This window comes from Carettochelys insculpta, chromosome 8, assembly GCF_033958435.1.
Source record: "Carettochelys insculpta isolate YL-2023 chromosome 8, ASM3395843v1, whole genome shotgun sequence".
Classification (NCBI taxonomy): Eukaryota; Metazoa; Chordata; order Testudines; family Carettochelyidae; genus Carettochelys; species Carettochelys insculpta.
In genome coordinates, this window is record NC_134144.1 from 10,799,517 (window position 1) to 10,815,055 (window position 15,539).

Here is a 15,539-nt window from a genome sequence, read left to right on the forward strand (position 1 = left end):
TCTGATGTACAAATGACATTGTTTTAACACTTCACGCTATGCTTACGGGTAGATAAAAAACAAATTATCAGCTATCCGGCACGTTTATTTGACTGTTTTAAAAAAGCTCAAAAAGAAAAAAAATATTAGCATTATTGGTCATTTGTGCTTCTTTGTTATGCTGTGGATGCCCTGCCACATTTGTCAAATGCCAACACAAAATTTTACATATGCAAAATGAGCTCTTTTGGCATAAGGACAAGTGGACGCTAGAATTCAAAGAATTCAAGGAAACGGGTCCACAGAGCTCAGAACCACTTCAGGACAATCCACTGCCCTCATTCCATTCTATTCTATTCTACTCTGCTTCTTGTACTGCTGTCATCACCATAGTATCTGAGCCTTCCGGTGGCGTATTAAGTAAGGTGACTAACAATTGTCCCGTGTTCATTTCCTCACGTGTCCCAGTGCCCTATCTTGCTGAATGTAAGAGGTCCCCTGACACCCTGTGAAGAGTCATCTTGCTGATGTGAACCTTTCCAAGTCCACGTTGGGCCATGCCAGCACCAATGGAAAGACTTTGATTTCAGTTTGGCTGGCTGTGCGCCCTTCAGAGGTGTGTTACAGCCAAGCCCCTCTCTGCAGCTGAACAGAAGTGAAGACCCACTCCCCCGGACATCTGCCAACACAGACCTTACTAATTAGGTATTTTATGTAGTCCAACCCCACCCACCACTCCTCTAAGGCCAGACTTTGCTGTGACATTGAAATCATGGCACACTCTATCCCCTGCTCATTATCTGCCATTACAACAGAGGGATGGTTAGGCGAACTAAATGAACGGTTGAATTACCATTCCAGTGGTAAATCTCCAATAAATGTTTTTAAAGCTTACGTAGCTTTCATGTTTAATGAACCTGTCTCCCTGACTTTTGCCCTGGATCAGGAAATGATGAATTCTAGTACCAGCTCCTCTTTCATTATCATGTTAACACCACTATCAAACCCCTCTGCTATTTATTTCTCATTAGAAAAAGCTCCTATTGAACCCATCAGCCCCTCCAAGCATGTAATGCTGACTGGCAGCTGGTTTCCTTTGTCTAGCACTTTGCTTTTAAATCATGTGTATGTCCTTTTTATAGCGTATTCTTTAATAACCCCACCTATTGTTTCAGCCCACCTCTGTAGACAGATATATTCCTCTTGATGCCTTTGACACCAGTACTGTCAGTACCTGTGTTCTCTAGGGACATATTTCCCCTGATTTCGTTCAGATGCAAAGAGCAGCTTTACTGAAATCCAGAAAATCACTGTAAATCAGGCAGGGGAAGAGTTCTCGTCCCTTGGCAGACTCCTAGAAACAAAGGCTCTTGTGAAGTGGACTATTTTTGCACACAAGAGTGATTCCTTATCTAATCTTGTGCCAAGAGGACACCAAAATCACCAGGTGCGAGTCCAGAACAGCACTACACTGGGGGTCAGACTGGCTGTTGCAAAGGTCCATTTGGGCTCTAAGCATCTCTGAATCTGTGAGAGAGCTGTTTACGTACCCATACAATTTTCTAGGGCGATATCAGAGCCGATCCGGATGTCATCGATGGCAATTTCTCCCGAATGTCCTTTGTTTATAACACCCTCAAACACAATCTAGGAGCAAATCAGAACAGAAAAGTCAGAGTTAAGATTCCACTCCCAAATGGACCTTCTTGCACAGGGCGAAAGAGCAAGAAATGTGCTTCCCACTTTTCGATCACACCTGACAAGGGGCCAAAGCTGCATGTTCAACTCCGCCTGGCAGTGAGAATTCTGTCCGACGGGTGACTGAGTCAAAACGTGGCAAAGTCCATCATTTGGCCTGGTGACGGCTGGATTCCCAGTTCGCCCCACTTTTCACAGACTACAAGGCCAGGTGATCAACTCAGGGCGTGTCATCAATTACCATGAGCTCAGCAGGAGTGAATCAGCATAGTCCCACTGAAATCAGTAGAGGCGTGGATTTATAGCGGCCCATTAAGCTAGTACAGGACATGACTAAAAAAAGAGCGCTAATACATGGAATAAGTTTAAAGTGATAATAAATATTAAAATACTGCAGGAGAAATGGGCACATGGTCTCTATCTCATCACTGAGGGCTTTTAAAAATGAATAGACTAATTAACTGTGGAAAATGCTGGGTGAAAACACCTGCATTATTTAAGTAATATTCAACTAGCTGATGTCTGTACATCATTTTTAGCATGTAGCGTACTGCAGGTTGAACCTCAGTCATCCAGCACCCGACTGGTGGTGGATAAGAGAATTTGCTGGATCACAGGAGGTCGCTATTGCCTTGCACATTACCAACACTTGCACTGCTTACTGGGCTCTTAGGAGACATTTAGGGGTAAATTACAGCTAAATAACAGCACAGAACACTGAGAGCCAGGACTGGTGGCTGGAAACAAACTTTATGGGACCACGGGAAACTTGGCCATCCCCATGATGAGTGGTCATCCGGCTAATTAAAATCATGCCGGATTACAGAGTCTGCTGGCCCAGAGAGTTCCAGAATAGAGAGGTCCAATCTGTATATAGATGCCCAGTACTCTTTGTTATCTGTAAGCATATTGTGTGCACTAGTATTTTATTAAAATGAACATACACAATCCAACAACACGTCTTCAGGGATGCCGGTGCAAAGACCTGTGCTTCAGATTTGTAGTCATCGCTTCCTTGCCACTGCTAACGTAAAGCCAGTTTTGCAGACCTCACACAAGCAAAGTGTCCCTGAAGTCAACTGGGAATTTTGCAGGAGTCGAGTCTGCAGGGCCAGACCCTCAGGCTTGATCTACTCTAGGCAGGTAAGTCCACTGCAGATATGCAATTCTAGCTATGGCAATTACATAGCTAGAATTGACTTATCGGCAATCGACTTACCTGGTCGTCTTCACAGAGGGACGTGACAGGAGAAAATCTCCCATATCGACCTCCTTTACTCCTCGTGAGATTGAAGAGTACAGGGATCAACTGATGATCTCTAATATTTTCATTTTGCGTGTCTCTGCTAGGTGTGCAAAATCAAAATCCCGAAAGATCGACCTGCTCAGGGACTGTAGACATACCCTCAGTTTCATAGGACAGAGACTTTTTTCCATTCCCCTTTAGACACTGCATGCTAAGCACAGTGACTCATTAATAAGTAAGATTAGGCAGCCCATATTCTCTGGTGAGCTGGCTGAGTTTTGGGTTGCCTTTCCAGCCAGCTGTGGCTGCTCTTTGGCTGGGGAAGAGACTGATACACTCTCCTGCAAACTCTACCCACATGACCCTTCCATTAGCTTCGCTATGGGGTGCTTGACGGCCTAGGAGAGATCTTATGGGCCCAGTCCTCTTCCACTGTCACAATGGAGGCAGCAGAGTCACAGAGCGGTAGCTGTGTTAGTCTGTGTCTTCACAAAACAAAAAGGAGCAGCCCTGTAATACTTCAAAGACTAACAAAATAATTTATTAAGTGATGAGCTTTTGAGAGACAGATCTACTTCTCCAGATCTGGAGATAGTGCCAGGTCATTTTCCGCACTATTTCCAGATCTGAAGAAGTGGGTCTGCCTCACGAAAGCTCATCACCTAACGAATTATTTTGTTAGTCTTTAAAGTGCTCCTGGACTGCTTTTTTGTTTTGTGGAGGCAGCATCAGGCCCTTACCCATACTGTCTGCATGCCTTCTGGTCTCAAAGTGTCTAGATCTACTTTCAATCTCCCCACGATCCCAATACCTAGACTTGTAGCCAAGGTCAGGAAAGTGATGTTTGATTTTTTTTTTTTAAATTCTCTTTCCAAGAGGGATCCCTGCCCCCCTCCCCGCCACCTTCCTGCTGGCAGCATTTGTTTGTGTTTGCTCCTTAGGGCTTTGTGTCTCTTGTCAGATTACCTGATAATCATCTAAAAGAAAACAGAGGAAAATATTTGTAAAAGGGGAGATTTCAGGGATATAAAAGGCAACAGGATGAACAAAGACCTAAGTCTTTGGATAAAGACAGGCACATTCTGAATAACAAATAGAGTGTTATTTAGTTACTATAGCAACGTAAGAAATACAATGAAAACAGCCCTGCTCCATGGCGTTTCCTAATGATGAATGGGCACAGCTCTTTGAAATATTGACATAAGTATCACTAAAATCCACTGGAAGCTCAGAACAAATGTCCCTTTATCATCTTACTTGATAGTCCATGTCGTAGCTCGGCAGAATGATTCGTCCCTCTCTCCACTCATCCCCTTGGTCTTCTGAGATGATCCACAACAGCTTATTCTCCTGGCTTGCTTGCCGCCACACCTGCAGCATTATCCCACTCCCGCCGGATGCTTGATACTGGAACACCATGCAGACAGCACTCCTGGGCATGTAGATCATGGGGCTGATGAGCCGTGTGTGCTGGTCTTCTCTCCTTCCACTGCTCTGCAGCCGCAAGTAGTGTTTACTCTCTGTTCGAGGAGGAAAGGACAACCTGATCAGATGACCTGTTAGCATTTGTAATGAGTATTGCCCCTTGCAGTTCTCAGCCCAAGATTATAGCAAGCACAGCTGCCAGCACTTTATAGTTCTCATCCAAAGGAGACGTTCTCCCATCAGAACCCAAAATTGTTTCCACCTGTTAATCAGACCAATTTGCAAACCCAGGACGCTCAAGAGAAAACAAGAGCCTTAAACAGATCTTTGGGAACTCACGTGGATTGGAGTGCACATATAAGTAGTTGGGTTTGAAAGTGGAGCTCACAATATAGTCTTGTGAAGCTTTATCTACCATTTCTTCTGAAGTACATCAGCTCATATTTGGCTTCACAGGCTGCACTGGTCTTCAGAACCTACACTATACACATTAACGTTCACCCTTTGTGAGCATCACGGTGATTTAAACTCACACACAATTGTTCAGCAAATCATTTGCTGAACACAGCCAGCTGAATTTCATATTTAGGTTCAAACATATCCCCAAAGTGGGATTTCCTTTCTATTTACAACACAAATACTGTGCTTTATTTCCTACTGATGCTGAATGAAAAAAAAAAGTGAAGAAAAAATAAGTATGTCCATTCTTGCCATGTATCAAGAGTGAACTAGCTCAAAACATAATCTCAGAGGAATCACAATATGGCTCCCCACAAAATGCCATAGCAGGACAATCCTGGAGCTATTTCTAATTACACAAATGCACACATTATCCCTGATGCTGGGAAGACAGAGATGTGAACGGAAAATGGATAGCGACAGATTTTAGAGCAGAGAATTCTGCAACGAGACCAGGATTGGAACAAAACCTGCTGAGCACGTCTACATCCCAAACAATCCAGATAAACCAAGAGATATTACTGGGCATTAGAAAACCTGTGTTGTATCAGGCATAAATTTGGTGTTTCTGCGGTGACTAGTGTATGAAAGAGAAATACCCACTGTATAAATAAAAACCCTGAGACAGAGCAGTAAGGGAGATATCTTTCTCACCAGAAAGCCGTAGTGTGGTAGGATACGATAATGACACTGAAAAGCATAAACCAAAGATTGACATAATTAGGACAAATTATAGTCAGAAAAATGACTCTGTGATAACGACATTGTGGGGGGTTCCATATTTATTCTGCCTGAAATTTGCTTGGCTAACAAGCTTCAAGTTGATTTTTCTAACAGCTCGCACTGTGAATGCGCCTTGCTCTCTGGAGATCAAGCTTGTCAAACTGTGTTCTTTGTGATTCTTTTCATCACTGGTGGTCAGTATTTTGCAATCAAAATCTAGCTGACTACTGTGTCAACGGTACATGAGGCACAATGAAGCCCAGCTCTCAGGTTTTCCATGCTGTAGCTGGATTGCTCCTGAAGTGCAAATAAGAGAGGAAACTTGTTTTTGTAAGAAAAGTAAGCAGCTATGACTCAGACAGTATTGAATGCGGGTGCGTTGAGTACAACAATGCTGTTTTCTAAAACATATAAGTCACTTTTTGGAACATGACTGTATAAAATCCCTAGGGAGAAGGAAGGCCAACCACAACTGATCATATAAGTGACGTTCACTGGTACAACTAGACTTGGAAATGCATGTGCAGGGTGAATCTCTCTCATCCAGCACCCCAGGACTTGACTGGTGCTGGATGAGAGAATTTGCCGGGTGATGTGAGGTCAATATTTCCTAGCACATTACTAACACTCCCACTGCTTACTGGGCTCTTAGAAGACATTTAGGGGTAAATAACAGCACAGAATGCTGAGATCCAGGACTGGTGGCTGGAAACAAACTTTCAGGGACCACAGGAAACTTGACAACACTCAGGATAACTGGTCGTCTGGCTAACTAAAATATGCCAGATTACAGGGTTTGATGGATGAGGGAGTTAAGGATTATAGAGATTCGACCTGAAGCAGCAAAAGGCCTCAGGCATTGCATTTGGCTGGGTTAATCTCCATTACTCAATATCCTTATCTAACCCATGGCATTAAAATAAATTCCACAAAAGAACTATGTGGTCCCTTCTATGTGCTGCTCCTGTAGTACAGTATGTGGAGCACTGGAATGCTGAAATTCATTGAATTTAGAGGGAAGGGCTACTGCTGATATTACTATATTTTATCTGACAGTTTTCCTGACTATTCAATACAAAAATGAACATTGGTACTATATGGCTGGTTATTTGCAGACCATGTGACATCCCTTTCTTCTTACATCTGGCTTGGACTACACTAGGCAGGTAAGTCGATTGCTGATACACAGTTCTAGCTATGGCAATCGACTTACCTGGCCATCCTCACAGATGGAGGCCGACGGGAGAGTTTCTCCTGTCGACCTCCCATACTCCTTGCGACATTGAGGACTACGTGGGTCGACTGCCAACCCAAGATAGTTTGATTTCCCGATTCTCTACCAGATGCACGAAATCAAACTCCAGAAGATCAACCTTCCCAGTACTGTAGATGTACCCTCCAAAATGTATACCACTGGCTCACCATCTCATCTAGACATCTGTAGTTTGCTCTTCCTACTGCACTCCTGCTGCCTTAGCTTCTTTGACCTTAATGGGTAGGACTTTGTAAACCTCTCCATTGGCCTAAATCTGCTCCCTCTGAAGTTTCACCACTATCAACAGAAGAGTTAGCTCCACAAGTCAACACTGAGCAATTTGAAAGTCACACCATATGCATCTCCAGAACTTAAAAACAAGACCTCTAGATTGACTTAGCTCTGCTTTCAAAACCCGAGAAGGCAGTTCTCCTCGAAAAAATCATACAATCAGTCTTCTGCTTCTGCATCAGCTAAACGAAGCTAGAGTCAAATTTCGTCTGAATAAAATACCGAACTTTTGTGCATCCCCTGGACATATGCTCAAACAATAATGGAGACACAATTATTCTGTAAGAAACTCCACTGAATTTGTCCACCTCTTCCAGTTTAATGCAAACATCAGCAGAGAAAAGATCAAAGAGCGTTTGCCAAGTCCCAGTTGAATGAAAATTTCTGAAAGAGTACCATACTGTTCGGTAATGGAGGAGGGGGCTAGTGATTCACTACAGAAAGGTGGCGGAGGAGGAGATGCGAGAAATAAACAAGTGGAGGAAGGAAAAAGAACAAGCTGTACTTCATGTGTAAGCAGTGATAAGATATAATCAGTTGCCAAGGTCTCCTGAATTCAAATTCTCTTTCTATAATTCACCACCAGCCTCTTCAAAAGAAAACCAAACATAAAATTATATAAAAAAGAACAACTCTCAAAAGGAGGGAAAAAACCCCCACCAAACAGCAACAGTATAATTATCTTGAAGCTAAAAGTGCTTCCCAGGCAAGTCACCCAGTCACGAATAAAAACTCCACTTCAATTTATGAGTTTTTAGCACTTTCTGAAAATAGAGTATATTTGACTGTATCTTTGTCATCCACGTGTTGCTTGTTCTCTTAGACTGATCCTGCCAGGAGATCCTTGTGTACCTGGAGAGACCTACTCAAGTCAATAGGGCTCCCATACCTGGGAGCTAGCTGACTGGCTCCAATTGCAAAACAAGTGCCTTGACCTGAAAGCCGTTCCGGGTAGAGATAACTTCCTGTGTCTTTGTATGGGATCTAGCACCAAGGGGCCATGATCCCAAACATGGCCTCAGCATACCTGGTTTTCCAAAGCTAACATCAATCGTCATTCGGGCATCCAAAGAAAAGTGGGTTCATTGAGTGAGGGGCTGAGCACTGAAGACCATGAAGACATTCAAAGGCTCTCAAAAACCAGGAAGTTGCATAGCTGAAGACGACATTGTATCGGCACCTTGGTGCAGGCATATGCAGGCAGTAGATCTGGCTCTGCATCACACCACCCCTGGGCCAGGAAAACAGTCTGGGCTAAATACAGCCCTGGCCAAATTATGTTGACATCCGTAGAGCTGTGTCCACTTACAGCAGGGCTGATGTGACTGGTTAAACTGTTCCCATCTCCATCAGTCACAGTAATCAAAGAATCTTCTGAAATGCTGCCCAGAGCAATCCAGTATCACCTTGACACCCCTTTCAGAGATAGAGTAACCTGCTGAAACACCAGGCTCCCTTCATTCTCAGCTGGTCTCTTTTTGGAGCGATTAAGTGCAGGCTTGACCTGTTTGAACAATCTCAAGTAGTGTGACCCACAGGTGTGCTCATTGCTGGGGCAATTCTACCAATTACACCCCTGCAGCTGACAACAGGTTTTATTGGGATGTGTTTCTGTGCTTTATAATGCAGCGTGGAGAGCCTAGCGGAGGAAAGGCAGACATTACTTGCTATGCCATTAGAAGCTACTGGGTCTCTCTAACGGCTGGCGAGACCTTAATGAAAAGCCTTGTGAACACGCTGACACCAACTAAACAAGGCCACCACGGAGCTAATTGCTGACTCAGCATGCGTGAGCCATGCTGTTCCAGTAGTGGGTATTTTTGACGCGGTTAATGGAAGGCTTGCAGAGCAGAGATGACACCGGAAAGAAAAAAAAAATCCCTTTGGTTGTTAAAACATGTGAAGAAAGACGACATGGAAGATTGGATCAATCCTTTCAGGATCAAATAATGCATTTCAGCCACTTCCTGGGATCTTTGATTCTAAGCATCTGCTCTTGCTAAAGACACAGTCAATAAGGCTCCCACAGAATTGGCATCACAGGTTCAAAAGGCCATCTTACAGGGCAAATCTCTTCAGGCCTCTTTGCTTCTCTGCAAACGGTGCTTCTGCCTCTTCCCATGAAGATTTATGGGTGCATCTGGATTTAGTAGAGCTAGAGCAGCGTGAACCGTCACCGGCCAGACAAAAGTGTAATCAATTATACGTGCACCTTAGCAAACCCCAGAGCTATCAGAAGACTGATTATCCAAATAAACCATCTGGAAAGCCAAACAAACCTTCTGGCCAACGTGCCCTTTCCCCTCCTATTAGGCAGCCATCTCAGAGAGTACTGGGGGCAGGAGGAGATGGGGTCTCAAAGCTCGGGTCATGCTGAAGTCATGAATTGGTACACCAGCTTATCTCACAAGGTCAATCTATTTGCACATGGTTCCTGAATAAATGACAGTGGGCTCCCAAGAAAAACAGTAACACTGACTGGCCACAGCAGCACATCTGGAAGCGTTCCCACAAAACACGTTGGGTGATACAGGCAATCAATTACAACAATTCTCAACTTCACTAAGGGTATTACAGTCTGGCTCTGGAAGACAAAAGGTGCACAGGCTGAGCCCTAGCCCCACCCCAGGAAATTAACAGCAAAACGTGTATTGATTCAGTGGAGCAGGATTAGGTTCTGAGTGCCTACGTTGTCCTGGACTGCAAACAAACAAACAAACAATACAGCCAGGTAGACTTTAAAAATCCCACACGAATAATACGGGGTCACCAGCAGCTTACACATGGCCTAACATTTTTTTTTAAACAAAACGTGTTCTTGCAAAACCTCAAACTAATTTAAACATTTCTCTATGGTTAACAGTTTTGAACAAATAAACCTTCCCCTCCTGGGCTGTGCTTATGGCCCTGAAAGTGGGGCAAGCCACAGGCTAAAGCCACAGTGAAATTCTCTCCATTGATTGTCCTGGTTCAGTCTGAGACAACAACAGAGAAAAAGATACAGAGTAAAAACCTTACCCATTTGTTGTGTATCGTTTCGGGTGTGGTTAGCAATGGTGGATTGTCCATGTGCTTCGGTCTACAGACTTTGGTCTGTCCATACACATGCTTTCCTATCTATCCCAGCTGCCTCTGAAGACAATTCAGGATGCTCATCTTAACAGCTGGAACATGTGGGTGTCTATTCTAGTCCCTTGGGACTGTGATCCTGCCCCACTGACCCCAACCGGAGTTTTGCCATTGACTTCCACTGGAGCAGGACCAGAACCTCATTGAAAACTAGTCCTCTTGCAAATGGTGGTGAACACACTCAATGCAGCTAAAAGGGGAAAAAAACTGCAATCCCTCAGCAGGGCATGACAGTGCGAGAACCTGGGTTCCTTTGCCCCACGTAAAAGGCAAACAGCAGCTGAAGAAAAGAGTTGAACGGAGTTAAACAGTTAAAACAGAGAAGAGTTTAAACAAAGTTAAACAGCTGGGTTCCACTTTTGCCAATGGGGTAGCTGGATTTGTCACGGGAGGTTTTATGGGATGACTAGGAGACAATCCATGTGGCTAAAAGCACAGTGACATGGTGTTCATAAAAGAAAACTCCGAGGTGCTGGAGATTATCTTGGCAATAAAACCAGTGGAAGGAAAGCAGTGGGTGTTGTGTCAGTCGCAAGGAGCTGTGCCGAAGAGGAAAATAATTGTGAGCACACACAAAAATGAAATTGAAAGATATCTCAGGAATCTGAGGCTGTCTTTCAACAGATTTTTCTAATCAAACATCTTTCAGATGATATTTCAGCACAGCCAATTCCTCCTTCCCATGCTCCCTCAGCCAGGGCCCCTCCTTTTAATTTAATTTTTTTGTTTTGCCATTTGATGAAGAACCAGAACCACATACCTCTTAAAGGCACAGTGCATTTCTTTCGATCCTGGGAGAGCCAAGCATTCCATGTCAGCACCTTTACATGTAAGGATCTCCGATAACTCTGAAACAGCCCCTGCACCCCCCTTTAGCGTGTGCCTAGCCCCTAAATTAAACACAGCTGCTCTCCTTCACTCAGCTGCTCACTCTTGGTGGAGACAAGGGTGCAGAAGGAAGGACTTTCTTGCCTGGAGTCTGCCGACAAATTTTTCTAAGTAGCAGCAAAATGCCGGAGGGGGTAACTAGAAAACCACCAGAGGAATGATAGAGTGTGAAGGAACAATATTGCTGTTCTGCTTCCAGGCAGCAAGGCTACAGGAGGCTCTTTTTAACATGACAGGTCTCTTTTTCAAGCAGGGAAGAAGCATACAGTTGCTCCTCTTTGCATTGTGTTATCCTTCCGGGTTTCTTAATGCAGGAACAAAGTTAGACCCAGTGGTCCTTTCTTTGCATCCTTTCAACGCAGTGAAAGGGAGACACACTCCCAGCCAGGCAGCCCAGACCTGATCTTGTCTGACTTTCTTCTCACAACAATGGGGTATAACTGATCTCCGTGGCAGGGCCAGCTTTGGTGCTAGAGCACCTAACTCCTCGGACAGACACAGCGCTCCAGGTGAGAGCACGGGCTGAGGGAGGAGAAGGGGCCAGAACCGCTTTGGGGAGCCAGCTCACATTTCAGTAGCCTGTCCCCCCATGGAGCATTGCAGGCTAGGTCTACACCGGACCTGAAAGTCGGCTGTAGCTATGCAATTCTAGCTATGGCAATTGTGCAGCTGGAATCAACTTATCTACAATCAAGTTATCTGGCCATGCTCAGGTGAGATTGAGGGGTACAGAGGTCAACTGTTGACCCCTGATAGTTTGATGTCACGCACTCCCACTAGACATGCGTAACTGAACCCTGACTGGGTCCGTCTCCCGGGTAGTAAAGACATACCCTCAGGCTCTATTCACAGCTCCGCCACTGATCTGCTGAGTGACCCTGGGCAAATCACTGCCCTCCTTGGTGCCTCGGCTTCTTCTCTGTCCTGTCCATGGCAGGGAATGTCGTGTGCTATGTGTCTGTACAGCGCCTAGCACAATGGGGCTGTAAGCCCTGTGGGGGACTCTAGGCATTACTAGAGAGATAACATCCCCCCTTCTCTCTCTAACATCTAACGTGGCTATAGCTACTCTTTCAGTGCTACTGTAATGCAAACAACTGCTTTGAGAAATCTCCACTGTGGTGGCCAGAGGCAAAGCTCACTAAATCAACAGAAAGCAGCCCTAAGGCTAGGGAAACTGCCATTCAGAAGTACCAGAGAAAAACAGAGGCAAGGAAAGACACAGAAGGACAGAAGAAGAATGGTGCAGACACACAGAAGGCCATATCCTCTGCAGGAGCGTCATTCACTCCAGCTTATCCCCAAACAAATGTTTTAAGGAAAAAAAAGGGCAATTAATTGTTGGAAGACTCAGGGGAGAGGAAATGAAATGAAAAATTGAGTCCAAGTTCTAAAAATAAGTCATTTTTCCCCTATTTGCAGGAGGCTTATTACATTAATTAAACATTATTACAGCGAATGAGATGGGGAGGGTTATTAAGCCTGGGACTGGCAGTAAGTGTTCTCTCCTGTTGCCTGAGGTCCCAGTAATCTTCAGCTAGTAATCTTTTCAAGCACTCAAGGGCTGAAGAGATAAACACTCAAAATATGAAAATGCGTTTCTCTGTTTTTCACACTGCGACCTGTGTTGAGCCCCGGAATACGTCAGAGGGTCCACAGAACCTGTGCTTGACACAGACCAGGGATAAGAAGAGAGCTGGGAGGCTCACTGGTCAGGGGGAAAAAGCAGATGCTCACTGGGATCCTTCACCCTGATCCTGAGCCTGCTGGCTGCACAGCTGGCGCAGAGGGGCAGGTCCTGGCCTTACGCCGTGTCAGGGTTAGATGCAACCTCACTGCTGAGTGTGGGTTGGTCTACACAGCAAAGTTATTTTGAAATAAGTAACCTAGCGTCTACACAACACACATGCTACTTAGAAATAAATTCAAAATAGCGTTCATGTTATTTCAACATTGGCAATCCTCATTTCATGAGGGCTAATGCCTATTTCGAAATAGGCCACAGTGCATCCAATAGCTCTATTTCGAAATAGGCTCCCGGTGTGTGGATGATGTATTCAAAACCAGCTAAATGTTATTTCGAAATGCATTTTTGTTGTAGCAGTGCTATTGTGGAAAAAGGCATTCTGCAACAGCTTATTTTGGAACGAGGCTGCGGTGGGGACATATCCTACGCGTCCTGGCGGGTAAGGGACTGCACAGCGATCGCCCATGTTTGTGTATTTGTATAAGTGGTTTGTGCTGCTTGCCGCCAGGCGGGAGCCTCTGCATTTATTTATTGACAAATAAAACTTGGCAGAATTTTAAAATAGTCTGTGCAGAACCTCTAACGTTTCGGCACAGAATTTTTAACGTTTTGGTGCAAACTACCCTCAGGAGTACCTATATTTGCAGGGAAGGTGGGGATGGGCTTGAACCAGGCAGCTGGCTTCAAGCCCCTTTCTAGCACAATTCAACGCCACAGTTATTGGACCTGTAAGTAAGAAAAGAGCCAACCAAACAGAACATCCAAAGACTTAACAAAGGAAAACAGCCACTTCTGCAGAATCTCTGCCCCTGTTCAGCAGTATTACAATAATCTTTTCCATGGAGAAAATGCTACTGTCCCCTCCCCCCGCACAATGTATGACTCGGCTTACCAGGTAAGGAGCCAGTGCTTGGTCCTGAATTGCTAGGCCAGGTACTTCGAGAATGGAACGACCACATATAATCTGTTGCAGGGTCATGAGACCAGCCACACAGGTTTTCAGGAAGGTCAAAGTTGCAACTGAATCCTACAGGAAGCTGGGCATCTTTTAAAAAGACCATAACAAAAATAAAACTTAATTAAAGAACAACCGGCAATGGAGCAATGCTATTTAACAACTGAAATAGCTGGGCAGTCATAAATACTGAAGAAAGGCTGAAATCTCTCTCTTGTGGATGCTTTCCACCTGTCTCATGTTTCATCAGCTCTGAGGATCAGCCTTGAGTTCTGCATCATCAAAATGTTCACTTCCAGTCCCTCAGCTAATCCACCAAACTAAGCAAATATAAGGGCAGGCACCAGATGCTTCCAGGCTCTAATCAGCACCTTCTCTTCCTTGCCAGGAGTGGCCTAATATTAAATTCCTTCTTAAATGTCAGAGACGAATGTTTCCCAAGTGCCCTGGTGCAGTTCCACTCTGGCTCTAAAAAAAGAAGACTCTTTAAGTGCCCCAAAAGTGCAGCTATCGAGTGACAGGTCTAAGCATACATGCCAGAAGGGAACAGGATGCCTCGGATTATGAGTGGTCTCTCCAGAGTTCGTAGCCGCAAATGAAACTGTTACCTATGGGGATAGAGGGCCGCAGTGGTCTCGTGGTTTTAAAGCAGCACTCTGAGAGCACCAGTGAGCATTAGCCAAATACAGTTGGAACCTCTCTAGTCTGGCACCCTGTGGACCTGACCAGTACTGGACAAGAGAATTTGCCGGACCATGGGAGGTCAATATTGTCTAGCACATTACCAACACTTCCACGGCTTACTGGGCTCTTAGAAGATATTTAGGGGTAAATTACAGCTAAATAACAGCCCAGAACACTGAGATCCAGGACTGGTGGCTGGAAACAAACTTTATGGGACCATGGGAAATTTGGCCACACCCGTGGTAAGTGGTTATCCGGCTAACTAAAATCATGCTGAATTACTTGCCACACAAGAGAGTGCCAGACTAGAGAGGTTTAACCTGTATAGCCAAGGTTTGTTTGTAGCTTCCCTCAACAAAGAGGAATTTTAAAATCACTGTGCCCCAGAGCCAATGACAGTCTGCAAGAGGTCAGTTGCTCATTTGGTAGCCATCCGAAGAACACTACTCTGCAGTAGAAAGAGCCGTTCCTTGCCTAGTCACACCTCAGAGTAAAGCAGTGTGGCCACGACTCTTTTTATTACAACCTACTCTAGTCCCTCTAGGGAGACCTACTATTTCCGTTGGCTTCTAGTAACTCTGATTAAATATGCCTTGTTGCTTGTAAAGTCTGAGAATGAAACTCATAGCTAAACACAAAAGGAACTCTCCTGGGTGCTGGCTCTACATGCTAAACCAGCTCACCAAGGGAGAATGGACCTCTCACACTGCACTGTTCAGCATTCTGGATTTCTGTGGCTGAGTGAACCCTGGTATGCTGGATTCCAAAGTCACGCCGCTGTCGTCAGTAGCCTTTGGGATTGGGGCCTTTTTGCTGCACCTGGAACTTTCATTTCTAGAACTTAATCTTTAGGGACAGTGCGAAAGAGTTTATTTGTTTTCAGGATCTCAGCTGGGCCTTCTTTTATGTTTCCTTCCAGGTCTTAAAGCCGACAAGCCAAAAATCTTACCTGGAAGCCTCTTCCAGTGCAATTTCTAGCAAAAGTTTGTGGATTCAAGGCATCTGAAGAAGGGTCCATGCACTGGGGTACTTATCCAAACCCTCAACTGGGAGGCCAAAG

The 15,539-nt window shown here is 44.8% G+C and overlaps 1 protein-coding gene across 4 annotated transcripts in view; it reads right to left on the reverse strand.

The window, feature by feature from the left end:
• NRP2 (neuropilin 2) overlaps window positions 1-15,539 on the reverse strand; it is a 129,775-nt gene that overhangs the window by 33,651 nt on the left and 80,585 nt on the right. For all 4 annotated transcript variants that reach the window (XM_075001349.1, XM_075001348.1, XM_075001351.1 and 1 more), the window contains exons 12-14: window positions 13,733-13,885; window positions 4,181-4,443; window positions 1,530-1,626 (exon numbers count right to left, since the gene is read on the reverse strand). In XM_075001349.1, the coding sequence (XP_074857450.1) occupies window positions 1,530-1,626; window positions 4,181-4,443; window positions 13,733-13,885 (513 nt within the window). The remainder of the gene's footprint in view (window positions 1-1,529; window positions 1,627-4,180; window positions 4,444-13,732; window positions 13,886-15,539) is intronic.